Genomic DNA, 21,241 nt, shown 5'->3' on the forward strand with positions numbered 1-21,241 from the left:
TCACAATGGGAAGTGCAAGTAACAGCTGTTGATATTGTTTACCTTTTCATTTGCAGAGCAGCAGTAAGGCTGTGCTGGACGCTGGACATAATATTTGCTGCTGCTGTTACTCTGAAACATAGTCATTGGCATAGAATACAGCTATACAATCTGCATGGGGACTGAGTCACTGCGTTGGGTATTTTCACTGGGGAAGACTTCATTGGATTGTTGTTAAGTACCTTTCTCTGGGAACTTGGGGCATTTGTGATTCTGACATCAGGGCTGTCTTCTTCGCAGAAGACAGGACCACTGAAGTTGGTTTTTTTTATTTCACCTGTACCCTACACAGAGTGTGCGGTCTATCAGAAGGGCATCCCATTTGTCGTCTTCACCTGTCCTTTGTAGAAGGGGTACTATGTTGCTGCTAGTAGGCAAATACAGTTATATGTACTTTTCAAACAAGCACTCCATGGTCAGTTTATTAGTCGGATGTTTTTAAGCCACTGTAGGATCAGACAGAATGGCAGGGATTAGTTGTACATTAGTGAAGTCTCACAAATAGTTGCTATTGTAGTGAAAATAGTAACTGTAATTTAGTGTTTCTGAAAAGTATGCTTAAACATGGGTGATTTGAGCACATAAGGAAGTTAGGTATATGCTTTCGAAGAACCAAAGTTATATTTTCAGAGAAATGAGTCAGCATAAAGGATTACTGCTTCTAGGAGTTCTATTTTGGTATCTAACTGAAGTATTTCCACTGAGAGTGATGGCATTCTGAGTGAGAAGATGTCTTAAATATAGAATTGCATAGTGTGTAGTACAGGGTGATATAAAATTTGGAAATAAGTATTAGAAAGTAAGCTGCATTGTGGGTTATTGCACATTTGCTTTAAGTGATTAAAATCAACACACTTCATTTTTATAATGCCAGGTTTGTGCATTAGTATCAAAATGTTTTCTTGGACTTGAAAGTAAAAAGGGGATCCGTTTTATCTCTCACCCGCGTACTTTCATCTTCCTAATTTGTGTTCAGGAACTTAGGGACCAGGAACTCCATTAAAGAGTAACAGAAGGTAAAAATGCATGTACTTCAAAACGTAGTGGGTTTGGATGGGATTTTTTCTTGAGAGGTTGAAAACTTCTATGTCCATCTGAAAATCACATTACAGATCTCGTGACTAAAAGCATGAATGTGCATATGTACAGCATGAACTTTTAATTTTACTTCATTTGTAATGAACAGAAGAGCTAGTGTACAGTAGCTCAGGAACATCTTCGTTACTGTGAAGAAAATATATTTACTCTAATACTTGTAATTTTAGAACAGTTTCACAGCACTGCTTGTGTTAGTCAAGATAAGTCTTCTTTTGAATTGGATTTTAAAGTAGTCATTTCCTAGGTTGGTGAAATTGTGCAACTAACACTAAATTGGAAAGTGAGATAGTCATTCTGTCTTAAAGACGCTGGAGTTATCCAAGATAAAGCTAACATTTAAAATACTGCTACAACGTGAAACTATTTTCTCTCTTAGCAGTGAAAGACTAAGGAACTGCATTATGATTTGAGTCTCTTCTAAAAAGACAACAGTTTTCTTTGCTAATTTGGTATGATTCCTTTTCAGAAATGCAAACAAAAAGAGCTTGTATACATAAGCACACCCAACTGTTTGATTTGCACCTACAGCTGGAACATTGGGAAGACAAATGTTCTGGAAACTCGTTATGCAAATGCCAGACCAAGTGTCCCACTTTTTTTCAGAGTTACCATCTAGAGTATTATCACAACAAATAGCCTTTTTTAACTAGAATGAGGTTTAACCAGCTATAAATTGATAATCAGCCATGGTATTTCAGCAACTGCAGTGTGAGTGGTTTTTGCATTGTCTGTGGAGTAATGAAAATCAAGTTCCTAAAACACTGAATATTCCTAAAATGTTGTTTGTAAACTACATGAGAAAAATTTTATACACTGAGTTCCATTGGTTTTGTTTTCACTGAGCAAGAGATGAAGTTGCATCTGGGAAAGAAGACACAAAGCAGTGTTGCACAGCCACCATGCTGGATTATCGTGATGTGGAAGTGAAGTAAGATTGGGCGCTCAACCTTTATTATATTATATCCAAAGCTGTAATTTTTTTCCCTAATACAGCTGTGTGTATGTAGTTTTAATGCCACTCTCAAGATTTACAAGTTAGCTTAAAGTAGATGCAGTATATCTTTAAAACATCACTAAATGGTAAATAGCTTTCTTGTTCTGTGTTTTGTTAAGATTAGAAAACTTGGTTTATTCCACATAGGGCTGGTACTAAATCCTTTCAAATGTTTTCTGCGCGCTCATTGCCTGCTTTATAGCAGTGTGCTTGGTTTGGCTGGTGCTAGTGCTGACCTTTGAATCTAGCCTCTATTTTCTCATGTTTGAGGCAAGATACAGTGTACTGCTGGTTTCAGAATAGTTTCTCTTAGTCTCTGTTGAAACTTTTCTCTTATTCCTTGTGTATTTTTGAGTTTGACACCAGATGTTCTCTGTTGTCCAGAGCATGTAATACTGAAGCTGAAAGAAAGTCTCTGTCTTAACTTCCTTGTAATTACTTATAGGGACTGAACCAACATGTGTAGGAATAAAGAGACAGTTGCCCAAAGTAATAACATGGAAGTGGATGACCAGGTTGAATCAGGAGTTTGTGTTGCCTAACTACCCTGTTTCCAGCAATAGCTAGTAGCTCAGAAGTGTGTGGGACAGAGTGCAGAAGGATTCTTCCTATTTCATTGCATTTTCCCAGCCTGTGGAGGCGAGACAGCTCAGGGACTCTACAAGGTAGATGTGGTGTTCTTTTGTCTTGTAGTTCTTGACAGCTTTATCTCCCTTGAATTCAATAGCCTTCAGCCCAAAGTAAACTTCTTGGCAGCAGAAACATCCCATGGCAATAAGTTCTAGTTTAACTCTATGATGTAAAAAACCCCTTTCCTTCTGTTTTGAGTCTCTTGCATGCTAGCTTCAGTTGCCTTCCATCTTTCTATTAATGGAGATCCAGCTAGCCAGTGAGTCTGAGTCACCACATACATGGGAGACCAGGTTCCAGCTGATTGCCTGTGATACTGTCTGATGTTGTCTTTGCTCATTTCAATCTGTGTTTATCCATCAGGCATCTCTTATCTACAATAAACAAAGTCATGATCTTTGACAGACAGGCCACGGTCCGTGATCGATGACACTGTGATAACACAATACATGATGAAATACTGTTTCACAAAATATCCTGTCAGGTCTTCTAACAGCAGTGTCTAGCCATATTATTTGTGGTATTTCTGGAGATTTACATGGCACCCTGTGAGTAACTGAGCTCTGGTTGAAGCTATTTTCAGAATTGCATAATACCCATCATAGGGAAATTTAGGAAGCAGGGGACCTGTGGAGGTCTTCTGATCCAAGCTGCCGACGTACTCTTAAGCAGGTTCAATTAGATGATGTTTCAGAATTAAGTTTTGAAAATCTCCAAGTACAGAGATGCCACATCCTTTCTGGGCAGCTTGTTCCAGTGTTTGACCACGGTAGCAAAAATGCTTCCCTATAGCCAATTGCAACTTACCAAGTAGCAACTTGTATCTGTTGCCTCTTGTCATGTCCCTCTGCCACAGGGCCTATTGTTGATCCACAGGCAGCGTCTTGTTCACCAGGACCCTTGGATCTGTTTCTTCAAAGCCACTGTCTAGCCAGCAAGTGCCAGCCTCTCCTGGTGTGTGGTGGTATTCCATCCCACATGTGGGAGTCTGCATGTATCCTTGAACTGCATGAGGCTTATCTTAGCCCATCTTCTCAGCATTTCCAGGTCCCTCTGTATAGCAACTCTGCCCTCCAGCATATCAGCTACTGCCCCTGGTTGTTGTTGTCCATAAAGCTGCTGAAGGTACGCTGTGTCCTAGCTTTCTGGTCATTAGTAAAAACATTAAACAATATTGGTCCCATTATCAGTCCATAGGGAATGTCAGTGGTCACCAGCTGCCAAGTTGGACTTGATAGTCCTGATCATAGTGATTCTTTGAGTATGATGGTCCAGCCAGCTTTCCACCCAACTGATCATTCGCTTACCCAATTGGCCTGTAAGATTACTATAGGAATCCATGTTGAATACCTTGCTGAAGTCCAGATAAACAACATAGACTGCTCTCTCCTTGGGCACTGAAACAGTCATCTCATTATAGAAGACAGTGAGATTGCTTAGACACAATTTGCTTGTGTTCAGTTTGTTGTTGTCTTTTTCTTCATGTATTTGAAAACAGTGTCCAAGGACCTGAAGTTAACTGGAATTCTGCCTTTTTGTTCTGCAGATCCCCCTTGTCGCTTTTGTTGAAAATGGGCATGACACTTGCCCTTTTCCATTTAACAGGATCTTCCCCCAGTTGCCCTGACCTTTCAGAGGTGGTAGAGAGCAGCCTGGTAATGGTTTTGACTAGCCCCATCACCCCCCTCAGATGGATTCTGGCAGGTCCCTGGAATGGAGCTGTGTATGTCCCAGAGGACAGCAGCAAAAAAGGCATTGTGTCTGTCTTCTGTCCCTAGGTCTCCTACCCCACTGAGAAACTGTGCCCACATTTACTTTTTTTTGTTGATGACCTATTCATAGAAGCTTTCCTTCTTACCCTTCATACTCTTTCATTGCCAGGATTTGAACCTGTCTTTGTGCGAGGATGTGCATGTATGTGTATATATTCTGGTTTTCTAGGGGCAGTGTAACTCTAAATGCTTCCCAGTTTCAGAGAAAATGGTTTAATCACAGTCATTCAGATATTTAGCTGCTCTCTTATGCTTGTCACAGGATGTTTTACAGTAACTGAAGTGACATAATATGCTTATTTTATTATGGTCTTGTATGGCATTTGAATATCTCACAATGATAATGTAGTGGGTTTTGCCCGCTGAAGCAAAACTGAGGTGCTGTGTATTAACACAAAAAGCATTTTTTGATTATGGTTTGTCTGTTCAAGCTGCAGTAGTTTGGAGTTTTTTCTTGGGTGTCTAGTATTATGTAACATTTAGCTTATTTTTTAAAACAGTTCCTTCTGATATAACTTGCAATTAGCATTAAAAGCTTCTGCAAATTGATTCATAAAGCAGAGCATATAACAACATCCACTGACTGGAATTTGTGGCTAGATAAACAGATCAGAAGTCAAGAGCTGTTATTTTCCCCACTTTGTGGTCAACTGTGGTAGAAATGATAAATTTTGTAATTCTTCCGCTAGCAACTTCTAAAGCAAGGTTCTGCACTTACCTTGATGTCTTTTAAACCTTACCTGAAGTGTATTTTGGTGACTAAACGAGGTAACAGTTCTTCCATGATTAAATCTTCCATGACTTCAGACTAAATTTTCTGCTCTCTTCTGTGGCCCTTTGCATTCATCTTCTCTTCAAAGAAGGCCAAAGATCTTAATAAAGCCTACCGCAACTTTGGAGAGCCATTGTTTGAAATCTCAAAGCCCTGCCTATTCTTGTAGCTGAAATAGCTAATTAATATAGATTTGTGCACAGAACAAACTTGTTGCTTAGTGGGTTGAAAAATGAGTAATTCCAGCAGCAGATCGCAACGGGCACTCGTTTCCTCAGACTTTCTGAAGTCAATCTCTCAAAATCTGCAGAGAGGAAGTTCCTGTAAGCCACACTTCATTGCTACTGCTTTACTTCATACACTTTTATAGTAAAGAGATTCCTTATTTAAGGAATTTATCTTCTACTGGACGAGCATTTTTTGGACTCACTGATAGAAAAGCTGATTTTAATGGTGCTGACCTGCATATACGTAGGTCAAAGGTAACTGTAGCATCACAGAAAAATTCAGCTTTGAAGACCTCAGGAGGTCATCTAGGTTCAACTGCTTGAAGCAGCTGCTTAATGTCTGTCCCCAGTGTGAATCCAGTCTCTGCATAGCCAGTTGTGTGGGTCTGATAGGTGGGGAGGTTTGGGTTTTTCCTATTTATTTTGTCTTTTTCTTTTTTGGCATGTATGTCAGAAATGAGAAGTTTCTCCAAATTATTTCAGATGACAAAGACAATCTTGCTATCTCAGTCACCCAGAAAAACATGGGAGATGAAACACTTCTAGTTGGATTTGTCAGAAAATTCAGCATGTTCCTTTCCAGTCCTAGAGGCTGAGGCTAATGACCTCTTAAATACCTTTTAATTATTGAAGTTGGTGAGAAACCTCAATTCTTTGATAATACCTCATCATCATGGGGTTTATATGTGATGGAATTATTACTGTAGTCAGTCCCTAGAAGTATATGTACTGAGTTTCAGCAGAAATCAACCAGAAAAGTTCCTGTTCTGCTTTGAAACCTAGAATGTTGCATTGGTAGTCCTGACACAGGAATTGGGATGGAATTATTTCTATTGTTTTACATATTTAAACATTTTTAATATTTACATATTTTAACATATTTACATGTAGGCTGATTTTATGGGAAGATGCATTACCTGTTTGAGAGACAGTAATAGTGAATTTGACTGCAGTCTGGTGTCATCAGAGAAGTTTGATTCTAGGGTGTTTGCTGGACTGTCAAACACTGTATTGCAATGTGTTTATTTGAAACTCCAAATGAATCTAATATTTCCATGAAATGGGAAATACATTATGTGAACACACTGTTCTACTAAAAAAAACAAACCAAAACAAAACCAAAACCTAAAAAGCATTTCTTCAAACGTATTCCATAAACACTTGGGTTTTTTTCCAAGTTGTATTCCCTTTTTATCAATAATAGGATCTGTATTAACCAAGATTGTGAACAGGTATAACTACTTTCAAGAATGTTAGTTGGAGTTAAAAATAAGGCACTCATATCAAGAAAATACTGTATATTTAGTAATTATTAATAACCATTGTAGTTTATTTAATTTCCTTTATTGTCAAATCCATTTCTGTGAGAAGGCCATTTTTTAGGGCTAAGTCCTTAGCTTTTTTAAAAAAAATTAAAAAATAATCTCCTTACCAATCAACAATGCATATATAATACTGCAAAAATTAAAACTTGTTTGCCCGATGTTGGTACTATTTGTCCCATATATTTCTGATATTGGTGATTGGTATAAATAGATACACATATTAATTTTGTTAAAATTCCATTCCTTCTCCTCCAGTGTTATTAGATAGCTACTCATGCAAAGATAATCTTAAAATAATTGTTTTATCCATATAACTAGACAATAGACCAAAAGTAGTTTAAGATTGAACATGGTCTTTTTGACTCATCATTATTTAAAATCCATTTTTACCCCTTTTGGTTTTTTTGCATGTCTATTTAATCTTTTCTACTGTCTCTTACCTGCAAGCTCCCTTTCTTCCAACAATCATTTTTGCAACTGCTGACATTTCCAGAAATCATCCACAAAACTTGTCCATGTGTTAATATGCTAACAGCAGCTCAATGGTAGGACTTCTCTCTGTTGTGACTATTTCTATTTGACTTGAGTGGTTTCTCCCCTGAAGTAGAAACAGTGCATTTTTCTGATAGCATATGGATCAGTGCATCCTGATGCCTGTTGGATTAGTCTTGATATCTTGACCTTAACAAAAAATAATCCATCTGCAGCAGTAAGTGTTCTGTGTTTCTCCATACTGCATACAAATTCTGTACTCCAAAGTCCAAAGCAGATGTGATTTTTGAATGCTTCAGTTTTATCTATGACTTTAACTGGAAGTCTGGGCTCATGGAATCATGGTGGAATACAGCACTTATATTTTAATAAATGTATGGTGCAGCTGGTTAGAATATACTGCTGACATAAAAGCTGAAGTGAGGCAGGAGATAGCATGATAAGCAGGTGGTTGCTTATATTTAGAAATGTTCTAAAGAGTGATTTGAAACAGTTGCTGATATTTTTAGTAAAGGGAAATTTTGTAATAATTTGTTCTGAATCAGTGATTAGGAAAAAAACAAGTCCTTTTATTACTTCTAGTCAATCATGCATTTAGGGGAAGAGGAAGCTAGGTGAGGAGACCTTGATTTTCCTTTCAAGCCTTGTTGTTTGCAATTCCAGTTACTGTAAAACGGACTGATAAAATTTTTATTATTTACTCTCATAAGTATCTTTTTTAGTTGTTAGGTTATGTTCTTGCATCTTATTTATCCAAGACTCCTAAGCAGATTAGTAAAAATACATAAAATATACTGCAGCTATTTGCATTATATGAAGGAATATATAAGAAATGTATATACAAAAAAATAAGCTTACAGTGTAATCGCAGGGTAAATTATTTTGATGGTATAACGTACAATGACTAGTTGCTGAAACTAACTTCACAGACTGAACTATTTGAGGGTACAAAAAGATAAATAGGATAATTTTCATGATGGAGAAGCAGCACTCTTCATTTAGTATGAACCAAGGATGGCCTTGTGGTCAAAACATGATTTTAAGAATAGACTGTACATCTGTTTCCCACCTCAACTGTAGATGAGCTCCATAGCCTTTTGTCTGTTTTGCTGGCATTACCTCTGATTCCTGCACCTGTAGTCTTTGAAAGCCCCGATTAGGAAAAGAGAAAGGAGTAAGCTTTGTTTTGCATTTGGATGCTTATGAAACAGGAGGTAATTCCACTTTTTCAGGATATCAGAGAAACAGTTGCAGGCATGGGTTTGTTTTCTGTGCATTTCATCTTTTTGCAGGTCTAGTGCTTGTACTATTCTGCTTGATTGCTTGAGAAATCTTCATCTGAACTGATGCAGAAATGGCTTGCTGCGGGACAGTAAAGTCAAAATTACCAGAATGCTTTTGCTCTCTTTTTTAAGAAGCTAAACTTGCTATTAAAGGCCTTGGAGATTTCCAATGAATAGGAAATTATCTCTAGTGTTATTTTAACGGGTTTGCAATTCTGAGCTTTGGTGCACATTGATTTTTTGAAAGCAGTACGAATTCAAATATCAAAGGTAACTAAAGAACTGGAAATGCACAGTGACTTCAGATGAAAGCACATGATGCTGAGCTATTGAATTTTCCATGGCTACAGTGATAAGCAGCAAGACATACAAGACCAGTTTTGTTGTCTTACAGAGAAAATAAAATAACTGATTTAGAGGAGAATATATGCATTTTTGTAATGGTTAAGTGTTACTACATTGGGTTTTTTTAAGTGAGCAATATTTTAAGAGATCAAGTTGTATATTCACAGCTGCTGACTTACTCCTCTTTCTTAGTCCTCTCTCTTTGCGTTAATTTACTGGGTTTGCGTGTTTCTTCAACTAACTTCGTAAGAATTTCTATGTAGGCTTGGAAGGATCATTGGTAAAGTCCTTTTCACAGAGGTAGGTTCCACAGCTGGATCTATTATAATAAATATTTCTCTTACTTGTGAATCTCTTGTGAAGGCAATTTCTGAGCTTCATTGGGTAGGTATATTACATCAGTTCTTCACTAGTGCTATCGAGAATTTTTTTCCTAATCTGTAACCTAAATCTTCACTCCTAATTGAGCTAATTTTTTATGCTGTTTCTGGGGATGTGAGGAAATGTCCGTTGTCATAATCATCATTGCTTTTAACAGGTTTTTATGTTCTGAAAGGAGTTGTCCTGTCTTCTCTTAGGCAAACCTTTTTTAAGGCTGAAGTCTTTGGTCTCCACAGTCTTCCCAAACACATATTGCTTATCACTTCCTTGCTCTTGTTAACTTCCCTTCAGTTCTTTTCCATCTTATCTTTTGCAATCCTTTGTATAGGGATTCACAAAGCTGGACGCCATATTCTGAATTGGGCTGTAACAATACCAGCAAATTATTTCTGATCTGTATTTACAAAAGAATCTTAGTTCTCTGTGAGGTCTTATACAATGTACCTCCTGTTTATGCATCCTAGACTGGATTTCTAGTCTGCTATAATACCCTGTGTGTTTTTCTGTTATCTTCCTGTTTATTTATTATTTGCATTTTCATGTTCTGTTCATTTAATTTCTTTCAAAAGCGTATGTTGGTGGGGATTTTTCTGCTCTTTTTGTGCTTATCCTTTGAATTGGATCTGACTGTTTTTTCCAGATTTTTTCCTTCATTTTGAGATAATTTTAAATGCGATAAACAGCATGTGCTCAGAACTCTGAGCTTGGCATTGTTTGCTGAGTTTTATTTGTTCTTAATAGATTAGTTTCGTATTCTGTTGCTTTATTGTAGTAATGAAAATATTGTGTAGGACTGGAACAGGACAAACCCAGGGGAATTTCTTTTTGACACGCTTTTGCAAATCCTGATAATTACCAAACTCCTGATAATTACCTTTTGGACGTTTTCTCTATGATTTTTTTTTTTTCTCTATGTATTTTTTTTATTTTGCTAGTGAGAAAGATGAGTCTTGTCTGTTATTCCGATGTTAAGATGTTTTGTTTTATTGATGATATATATATATATATATATATATATTCTGATGGAATATCATGACACAATTTTATTCTTAGAGGAACACTTAAACCCTGGATCTTATGTTAACGTATAAGAACTTCTAGGTGTTTACAGATTAATTAATGTCTTATTCTAACTCCCTCTCCCCAAGTATTCTGATCTGTAGTTTGGGAAGCCCCGTGCCCTTTTAGCAGTAGTGCTTTGATTTGCCCTTTTCAGTCCTGTTCTGCTGAGTTCTCAAAGTAGTTTGATTAAGACAGTCTCCTTAAATATTTTAGAGTGAATTTGGGTTGATCTTACTGTCCTCAGCACATTTCTTCATGTATAGTGATTTTCTTTAGGATTTTTTCCCGTTCTTATCCCTTGTAAATGTGTCCAGATATGTAACAATAACAAACCACAGTTTAAGAAAGCATGGAAAACTTAAGCCTTCTGTGCATTCTTTGCCTTTCTTAACTCCTGATGGAGTTTTATTTAATCATTCTTATATAAAGTATCTTCCATTATTTCCGCTTGTTCCTTGTAAACTACAACGCATTATATACCTTTGTCTTTCTGATCTTTATTTACATGCTTTTGCTGTTCCACACTGTTGTTCCTTCCTTAACAATTTTGTGATTATTCTTTTTCTTAGTATTTAAGGATGAAGTTATTTTTGGTCTATTATCATCCTGTCATTCCAGTGGAACAGTTTGACACTGTGCCTTTCAAATAACAAGGTAAATTGTATAAATCATTAAAATATGCGTGTAGGATGTTGCGCATGAAATGATGGTCCTTGGGGAGTAGTGCTGGTACAATGAAGAAAAATTTGCATTATTCAACAGCAGGCAACATTAAAACCATTTCAGTCATTTAAATAATTTCAGTGTTTGTTTACCTTCATATACAGAAATCAGATTGTAAGTAAAACCTGTTATAAAGTATTTACATACTTATTTGAGGACAGCAGCCACTTTCAGGTTTCTAATCTGTACATACTCAATACTGTTAAAACTTAAATCTGTTAATGTAGAACTCTTAAAGAACTTTTAGAATACCAAGACCTCCCAGTAGTAAATGTTGGCTGCATTATCGTGGCCTGAATTATTCCTTCACATACTAGTTATGCTTAAGAAAGAGAAAAATGAATTGCAACATATCCTAATCATCACTGAGTAGGATAAGCTTGGGAAAATGGTGTATTTGCCTTGCATATGACCTTTCAGTTGTTTTTCATATTATATGCTCCTACAGAGCTGTTATCGTTGTATCCAAAGGTAGATTCTATGATATGGAAAGATGTAATCGCACAGGAAAGACCAGAATGATTTAAGGGTCCATTTGGCATATGGAAGAATATAGTGGGGGTTTAATCCTGGTGAAGAGTCATTAGGTGGACAATTCCTGTGTGCACAGATTTAGGAAGTTTGGCCTTAAAAAGCATGTAGGTCAAGTTAGAGAAAAGTAATCGGAAGTTACAGACTTTTTCTATCCTTTCTGCTGCAGCATATTTTATTAAATTTGATTTGAGGACTTGGAAGGGGGGAAAAGAATAGTGTTTTGGTTTTCTAACGTATTTTAACTAACATGTTCAGTGAAGTTTTCATAGAATCACATGGGTTTGGGTTGGAAAGGACCTTTAAAGATTGTCTAGTCCAACCCCTCTGCCGTGGGCAGGGACATCTTTCACTAGGTTAGTCTTCTTCGGTTTTCTGGTTATTGCAGGATTATGAATTATATCCCCAAAGAACTTATCCCTCTTCTGTTCAGTCATCTTATTTCTGGGCTTGAGTTTTACTTTTTTTCTCATGATGAAATTGAGGAATAAATCCAAGAAGCGAAAGCTGTTGTAACACCCTGTGGAATTTACCTGTCTATATCAATGTTGGACAGGTTCAAATAGGTATTTCAGTTTCAGAAATTTTATCAGCACAGCATGGTATAATTTGGTGAGGGCTTCAGTGGGATTGCTGGAATTGAGTTTGTTATTTAGAAGCTACCATTATTTTTCCCTATTACTGCACCTTTTGTCAGAGAAAAAACATGAACATTTTGTTCCTGTATCTCCTGAACTTTTCTTGCCTGTTTTTTCTTCAGTTCATTGATGTCTGTAACAGTTGCAAGCTGCTTGCTGGGAAAGCCAGGCTCCATGTTGTCCCTAGAGGTAGTGGCTGCTGACATAGTGGCTAGGAACCGTTCCTCTGGTGTAGGAGGATGTTGCAAAAATAGGAAGTTTGGACTTTTCTCTTGGAAAACAGTTTGTGGAGATCATTTTAGCCTGTTTGCCATGAGCGAAAGGCTTTTGATGGGAGCAGAGCTGTCTTTGCCAACAGTGCATTTGTTTGGAAGCTGCTATTTTTGGCCTGTTAGTTTCTGAGCCTTCTGTAATAGCAGAAAGAGGAAGCTAACTGTGAAATCCCTTTAATAACATATTTCCTGGTTGAAGTGACTTTATCTGTGAGGCCTAGACAGAGGAGATGTCATTTCCTGGATTACTTCTCTTCAGTCTGAACAGTCTGTTTTACTGTGTAATCTTTTGACCCAGCTTCTTAATTGCAGTGTAATTTTTGTCATGTAAACCATGTTTTTTAAATGAAAATTTAAGCTTTAAGGAAACACCTTTTGACGAAGTGCTAATGTGCAAGACAAGTCTTTCCTAAACTACACGTTGATATGAACTCGAAATCCCTTACCTTAAAATTATGTTCAAGAGCTTAAAATCCTGTCTTCAGAAGAGTATGATAATGAAGTTTGTTCATAGGGATAAAAAAAAAAAGTCGCTCTTTCTGTTCCTCATGATGCTGATACTAATCACTTCTCTTTGATGCCAGCTGTAGCTGACTGTCCTCAAGAGTTAGGACACTTCCAAATAGTTAAGATAGGTGGTTGTGCTGTTCTGAAATTTCTGTTCATTAATAGCTACTTGTGAAAATTGTTACCAGAAGTCCATGAAAAGGAGGCTGAAAGACCTATTAGAACCATTTTTGCAGCTGATTTTTTGTTTTTATAGACCACAAAAAGGCTGTGGAGTCAGAATGACACAGGAGAAAAAAGTGACACCTGAAACGATAATATACAGCTCCATTTAAATTGGAAGTTATGGTTGTTCTGGACCTCTAATCAAACTTTCCTAAAATGTCTCTTGGGGATAGTAACTTCATTCTGTTCCCTGACTTTGTGCACAGGGTAGAAGAAAACACTATAAATACTTTGCTTGGTCAACCTCTGAAATATCTTTGTATAAAAAGCATTAAAATATTAGGTGACCTTGCTCCTTCCCCCCCCTCCCCCCCCAAATATGAAGAACAAAATATGCCTTATTGGTTTGTGTTAGCAGAGACTGCTTTTACACCTCTCTTAAAATGTCTACCCAGCTGTCAGTGATGGTTAAAGTATTGTTTCAGTAGTGATTAAAGATGAATGTAAAATGAGTGACAAAAAAGGTGTTAGGCTGTGAAGAGCAAAATAGATTAAGAAGGTGCTCAGAGATCTAGAAAACTAGTTTTTATGTTTGAGACTGTGCACTAGAAATGAGAAGTGTAATTCATCAGAAAAAATATGTTCAGGACCAATTGTGAAACTCTTAATTGCATAAAGGAATTCTAAAGAATAGGAAAAACTCTTTTAGTTTGATGCTGTAAACTGATACTGTAAACTACAGTAATATATTAATGCAGTTATATTGCAAATATGTTAATGAAAGCATGCCTTCAAGTCGTATTTGATGTTAAAAGTTAGGCATTGTGTGTAGACTACCAGCTAACTGGAACTGAGACTTCACTGTGCTAGGTAAAATATAAAAGTTGGCCCAGCTGTTCTCCATCAGAACATTCAGTACGGTCCTTTTCTACATGTTACAAGGTAAAGATCTGTATTCTATAGAATGAGGTATCCTTTTTTTTTTTACTTTTTGTTAAATAAAGAGTTTGGTATTACAGATTCTGTCACATTATTTTGCAGGAAGTCACCTCAAGGCAGTACTTTGTTGGATTTGTCCAGGTTATTGTGCAGTTCCCATGCAATTCATGCAGTGACTAATCCATAAGTATTTAACAGCTTTGTTACTTTGATTTGGTTTTATTGTCTCTTTTTGTAAAAACGTCATCAAATTTAAGAATAGGTAGTAAGTCATCTGTCCCTCAGAAAGACGAGTATGACGTTCTCATCCATCAGTCCTTTATCTATAATGGGTCTTGCAGGAACAGTTGCAGTCAAGGCTGAAATAATGCCTATAAATATTGTTCTTAATGTAACTAAGATTGATACTGTGTCTTCTTCACTGGCTTCCCTTTTTGCTCGTTAACAGTTTTATGTTTCTTTTTGTAAGGAAATTCTAAACAGCGATGTGTAAGACACAGTTCATGTTACACAGATTCAAGAGTAAAATTCCACGTTTTCTCTGTGTAGCATTGGAAATACTGTATTACATCACAAAATGGTTGAGGTTGGCAAAGTCCTCTTGAGATCTAGTCCAACATCCCTGCTTGATGCAGGGTCAGCTGGAGTAGGTTGCTCAGGGTCACGTCCAGTCTGGTTTTGAGTATTTCTGTTGATGGAGATTCCACAACCTCTCTGGGAAACCTGTTCCAGTGGTTGACCACACTTGCAGGAAAAAAAGCGTTGTGTTCAGATAGAATTTCATGCGGTTTACCTTGTGCCCATTGTCTCTTGTCCTGTCAGTGAGCACTACCTTTTCTTCACTCCATCTCATCAGATACTTACACACATTGATGAGATCCTCTGCCTGGAGTCTTCTCCAGGCTGAAGTGTCCCAGCTATCCAAGCCTTTCTTCTTACAAGAAATGCTTTAGTACCTTAATCTTCATGGCCCTTTACTGGACTTACTCTAGTAAGTCCCTGCCTTGGTTTGAGGAGCCCAGGAGTGGATACTGTGCTCCAGGTGTGGCTTCACCAGTGCTGAGTAGAGCAGAAGAATCACCTACATTTACCTGTGGACAATGCTTTCCCTAATGCAGCCCAAATGTTGTTGGTCTTTTTACCCTGCGAGGGTGCATTGGTGGGTCATGGTCAGCTTGTGGTCCACCAGGACCCTCAGGTCATTCTTTGCAAAGCTGCTTGCCAGCTTGTCAGGCCCCAGCTGTACCTGGTGCCTAGAGTTATTCCTCCACAGATGCAGATCTTGGCATTTCTCCTTGTTGAACTTTGTAATATTCTCCTCTGTCCAGTTCTCCAGCCTTTCGAGGTCCATTTGAATGGCAACATGATCCTCTAGTGGATCAACCACTCCCCCTGGTTTTGTATTGCCTGCAGGGTGCAGCAAGTGTAATGAGAGTACTGAAGATGTGAAATAGCCCCAGTGCTGAATGCTGGGGTGTGCTACTAGTGACTGGCCTTCAACTGCACTTTTGTGCCCCTGATCACAATCTTCTGGGCCTGATCTTTCAGCCAGTTTTTAATGCACTTCATTTTTCTAAGCCGTATTTTGTCAGCTTGTCTATGACACTTCCTAAGACATTTTCATTTGTTAGGAGGTTAAAATAAATAAGTTAATCACAATTTCATCTCCTTATTTTGAAAGCGTGCTTAATCGTTCAGGTTTTTTGTGGTGAGTAGTGACACCTCCACAGATGAGATAGTCTTATTCAGGGGTCCTCAAACTTTTTAACCAGGGGGCCGGCACGCGGATGCAGTGGCAGGCAGTCATCTGCGGCTGCTTGGTTTCCCCCCAACCCCTGGCAGAGGGGGGTCTGTAAATACCGGGGGCCGGATTGAGGACCCTGGGGGGGCGTATCCAGCCCGCAGGCCGTAGTTTGAGGACCCCTGGTCTTATTTATGCATGTGCATATTTAGGACAGTCTGGCATTCAAAATGTATTTTGTAATCTTGAGCCTTGCCTTTAAGTCTATCCAGGTGATACATTATTAGAATGAGTATAATTTTAGTGATGTTTACAACAAATGATCCCTTCCCAGATACATTAAGAAAAACAATATAAAATCAACAGGTTGTTAGCTATAGCCTCAGTTATGGAGAAGACTGAAAAGCTGCCTAGTTCTGTTGCCTGCCTGTTAATAAAAGTGATGTGGTCTCCGAATTGAATTGCTATGATGTCCTGTCAAGGCTCAAAAACCTGAAGAAACAGTCTTAGGATTTTGTTCTTAGAGCAATGAACAAAGTTCAGGAAGAACACTGGAGATGCTGAATATGAATGGACCCTCTTCTTACTTTCTGAAACTAATTTTTATTTGTCCCTGTGTTAACTGGAAAGGGCTTTGTGTTTTGAAGAGTAATTTTTTTAAGTCTTTCTAGGTTGCTGAAAAGTGGAATTGAGTTAAGTCTTCTAACAGGCGTTTCAAATACAATTTTTAGTTTAGATTTTGTTGATCTCATCCCTTGCCATTTTAAGAGGTCTCAGTTGTTTTCTGTGGAGGCATTGAGAATTGGTAGCAGAGCGACATGTAGAGTTCTGGCTTGTCTTCTGTTGAGTCACTTAAAAAAAGTAATCTAGCCTTGTGAACTTCAATTATGTAGTAAATTGTTGTCTTAAGTTAGGTTATGTCTTTCTTACAAGAAGAAAAATGTGCAGTTTTTTGAATATCCAGAATGAGAAGGTAAAGAGACTGTGGTCAAAGCAATAATGTGGACAATACAAACAAAGTTTTTCAATATGCAGGAAAAATGTAATGGAAATAATAAACCCAGATTGACTGAACTGGGTATCTTAAATCAGTGTTAAATGAGTAAGATTACTTACTGGTTAAGATTAAAACCACTACTCCAGTTTAAGTCTCAGTGCCACTAGTCAGTGGTAATGTATCTGTACTCTTCATAGACCAGCTTAGAGCCAGTCAGTGTGTGTTAGCTCCTTTGGTGATGTATAACCATACTTCAGAGATTGTTTGATTTGACTACTAGGAATGTAATGCATACTTGAATAATACACAGTCAGTCTCAGTGTAGTAGTTTTAATAAAGTTATTAATACTTAGAACTCAATTAACCTTTTTTTTTCCCCCCCTCCCCAGGATGGCTTGAATTCTTTGGTCCTTGATCTGGATTATCCAGCGCTGAGGAAGAACAAGAACATCGATAATTTCTTAAATAGATGTAAGTTGCAAGTGGCCCTTAAACAGTGATGTTGTGATCTCAGTCATAGGAAGCTAAGTGGCCAGAAATGTGTTGCTGATTTTCATTTTACTAATTTTTATAACTCTGAGCTTCTATATTCAGAAGGCTTTGGAGGACCATGTATTACAGAGAAGTTTCATTTTGGGGAGTCTGAAAATACCTTGGAAAATACCAGCTGTAGATCATATTTTTTCCAACTACAATTGGAAAAATCCTTTAAAGTTATATTTTATCTTAAGTACATGCAGCAACATAATTTGCAAAGCATATCCCAGTTATTATTCGTTAAGAATTAATTACTCAGAATGTCAAAATTGTATATACAGTCTTATTTAACCTAACAAAGAAGCTTTCTGTTGATTTTTAAAACTAAATTATTGTACCTTGAAGTCTGTTGGAGCATTTTTGAACCTTTCTGTAAATGTTTGTGATTCTCCCCAAAGTAATTGTAGACAGAATCTTGGAGTTTACTGAGCATGTAAAAATTGAAGACTGTTGTTACCTCAGAGTAGCTGTATATTGTCTTTTTTAAGTGTTTTCTAGCTATGTATGTAAACAATACGGTTTTTCTTGTAAATAGTGGATTATTTGCTTTAAAATGTAAGTTGCAGTGAGTAAGTCTTCTTGTAACAGCTATGTTTTGTAGTGAGCTAATTTTGAGATACTTTTTTTAAAAACAAAAACACCACCTTTTCTATTTCATATCTTGAGGTTACTACAGATGTAGTCTTATCAGCAGCTCCTCTTTTGATTCTTTACTGGTAAGAGCTATGTGTGTCTGCCCTCTGTGTTGTTCTGTGACTCCTTTGAATATCCACTCATGCTCCTCAGTTAAATGGTGGCTGGTGTAGTCATTTTGGTGAGTTTTTGTGTTTTATATTCAGTGCTTTTCCATGAGGTTTAGCAGAGCCCTGTAGCTAGACATACAGTTTTATAGTCACCAGTAAAGTCTCATTTGGAGAAGTCACTGGAAACAATATAAGCAAGAAACAGCAGACTAGGAAGGAGAGGAATGCCTTGGGATTTTTCTCAGTTTGAGTTCAAAGAAATTCAAGCAAATATTTATGAAAGAAAGGATCAGGAACAGCATTTTAATTTTGTTGCCTGCAACTGTGCATTGTGTGTGTGATGTGAGGGGCAAAGCCCTATCTACAGTAAATATGAAAATGATATAAACTACAGTAACTTTTATGAGCTGTTCAGATTTGTCTTTACATTACAGTACTATTTTTGCAGTAGGACAAAATTAGAAACCACCTTCTAATCAGAAGATCAGCATCTTCTGCCTGTTGAAAATAGCAACTATAAGAAAACAATTTAACCTTGGCAACAGGTTTTTGTGTTGGGTGGTTTGGTGTGTTGTTTTTTTTTTTTTTTTTTTCTGCAGCCCCTGAGCATTCTTGCTGTTTGTCTTCTCTTTTCTGAAGGTTTGGTCCTTCTCCTACTCTAGATTCTCTTCTGTTGTCATAATAAATATTATCGAGCATCTGATGTGGCCTGCAGGCTACCAGCAATGGCAGAAACCCAAACAGACTTTCATTCACAATTTTTTTACTGCTTTTTTAAAATTGGCCATCAGTTTACAGTTGAAATAGCTTGATACTAGTTAAAGAAAATTCTGAAATGTGTTACAAAAAAATTCACAGTAGATAATTAAGAGTTTTCAGTGGTGCATTTCATCATTACCTGTTGAACTTTAAGAAAAGCGTGTAAGAGCTAACTATTTTGGCTTACGTATTGTGATGCTGTACATCTCTCTTAGGAATCACCCATGTAACTTCTGTCCTGTTTCCGTACTGCCTGAGATAGAATGAAAAATAGTGCTGCATATCTTCTGTGATTTACGCTATTTTAAAAACAAAAATTTCTGAAATGAGTAAATATTTGAGGCTGGTAATATTTTGGCATTGCAACTGAAAGAATCAGTCCTGGCACACCAATGTGTTTCAGAGGCCTTTCCAACACAAATGTTTGTGTGGTTTGTTACGAACCTGACTGGGGAACTGAGCAGAATTAATGCAAAGAGCTGGGTGGTTGATTTGTTTGGTTTTTTTTTTTTTGTTGAAACTAGTCAGGCACAAGAAGAGCAAAGACCCGCTTATGATTTTCATTTCACTTCACTGATACTTGTGCTAGCACATAAGGAGCTGCTCGGGTGCAGGAAAAAAAAAACACAGGAGAACTGAGCTCTTAGTGGCATTACCATTTTATGTAACTTAAAGTTGCTGAACCCATAGCTCATATCTTTTTGGAAACTCTTCTGAGGGTAGCAAGGATCAGTGGAAAGGAAGAGCATACATGTGCTTGCTGAAGCCTCTTGCTACCTTGGACTTGAAAGAAGAGTTGGGAATCGTATTAAGAATTTATGGAACACTAAGTTGTTGCTCTTAGGTTAGGGAACAGTGAGTTCTTGTCTCTTCTGATTTTTCTCAGCATCTGAAGAGCTGTAGCAAATGCCTAGCTGGGAATTATTGTCAAAAGGTTCTGACAGACTCTGGCGAGCTGTCTGTGCCAGGGACGTGGAGCCTGCATCCTTCCTCAAGGTTTTCTGAGGCAACTGCGGAGAGGTGGTGGGGCCATCTTGTGAGTTTGCAGTCTGTAGTGAGAAGTGAAACAGCTGAGGCGGAGTTATTGCTTATGATTGTTTTAATCCATATTACACAAATCTTCAAAAATTGTGGAGAACACTGCAATAATCATCACGCTTAGTCAATTTAATCACTTAATTCTTCCACAGTAACACTTTCAGAAGGAAATTTTTTTGTCTACCATATTCCCAGGGGTTTCAATATACCCTACTCCAGACCTGCTGCAGTCATTGCTAATCAGGTTAATGTTTTATTAATAGCTTATTTTAATTTAAAAATGAAGTCATTTGAATCTCAGCTGAAATATTAGTTGATTTTCAGCTCAGCTCATAGTTTCAAGCTGAAACTCAAAATGTTTTAACTTATTTTACAAAGCTACAATTTATTAATTGCCCATACTATAGAAGTTCAGTATATCCTGTTTCTGTGACCACTTTGCAGAAGCAGCCTCTTCACATGTTTAATATGCAAGAAACACTTTCATTGCCTGCTTTCCCTGACTATTCTGATTTCTTACCACTTCCTCTAAGGCACTGAACCAAAGTAGAGCATGTATTTATTATATGAGATACTTAGGTGCCTCTTAATAATACAACTATTCCCTATTAAACTGTTAGGTTTCTGGTTAATTTGTTGTTTTTTTTGGAGTATTCATAGTGCAGGAAAGCATAATGTAATACTCAATTCCTAAAACAATAAGAGGAATCTCATGGTCCTCTGAGAGCAAAAACTAGCTTGCTTATTTTAGAAAAGAAGCTTGAGCTTTCCAGCATGGGTTTAGTGTAACAAATCTTTCTGGTCTCTTCCTCTTCTGTCATCTAGGCTATGACAACAGGTTGAATAAATTCTTCCAAGTCACTTTTTCTGCCATCTGAGACTTGCCAAGTGTTGGATCATGTCTTAGTAGATTGTGCCTTTTTGGTGGTCTCCATGCAGGTATTATGTAGCCTGTTAGCTGCTTTAACTTCTGGGAGCAGAAAGTTAAATAATTAAGCAACAGTTTAAAATATTTAATAATTCATAATCTTATAATCAGAAATAGAAGGGCATGAAGAATGGATTTTGAGTAAGTCCAAACAGTAGCACAGGAGGTGGTGCCATCAACAGGCCTGGTATAATCCATAAGCCTCGGCTCCCAAAATGGATCAGTGACTTCCTATGCATTACCTAGCATCACTAAAAAATCGGAAACCTCCATTATTAAAATGATTTGCTTATATTGTGGAGG

General features: G+C 37.4%; 1 protein-coding gene across 2 annotated transcripts in view; it reads left to right on the forward strand.

The window, feature by feature from the left end:
• Positions 1–21,241, forward strand: part of ROCK2 (Rho associated coiled-coil containing protein kinase 2) — a 100,932-nt gene that overhangs the window by 25,583 nt on the left and 54,108 nt on the right. For both annotated transcript variants that reach the window (XM_055810764.1, XM_055810763.1), the window contains exon 2: positions 17,323–17,404. In XM_055810764.1, the coding sequence (XP_055666739.1) occupies positions 17,323–17,404 (82 nt within the window). The remainder of the gene's footprint in view (positions 1–17,322; positions 17,405–21,241) is intronic.

Source organism: Falco peregrinus, chromosome 7, assembly GCF_023634155.1.
Source record: "Falco peregrinus isolate bFalPer1 chromosome 7, bFalPer1.pri, whole genome shotgun sequence".
Classification (NCBI taxonomy): Eukaryota; Metazoa; Chordata; class Aves; order Falconiformes; family Falconidae; genus Falco; species Falco peregrinus.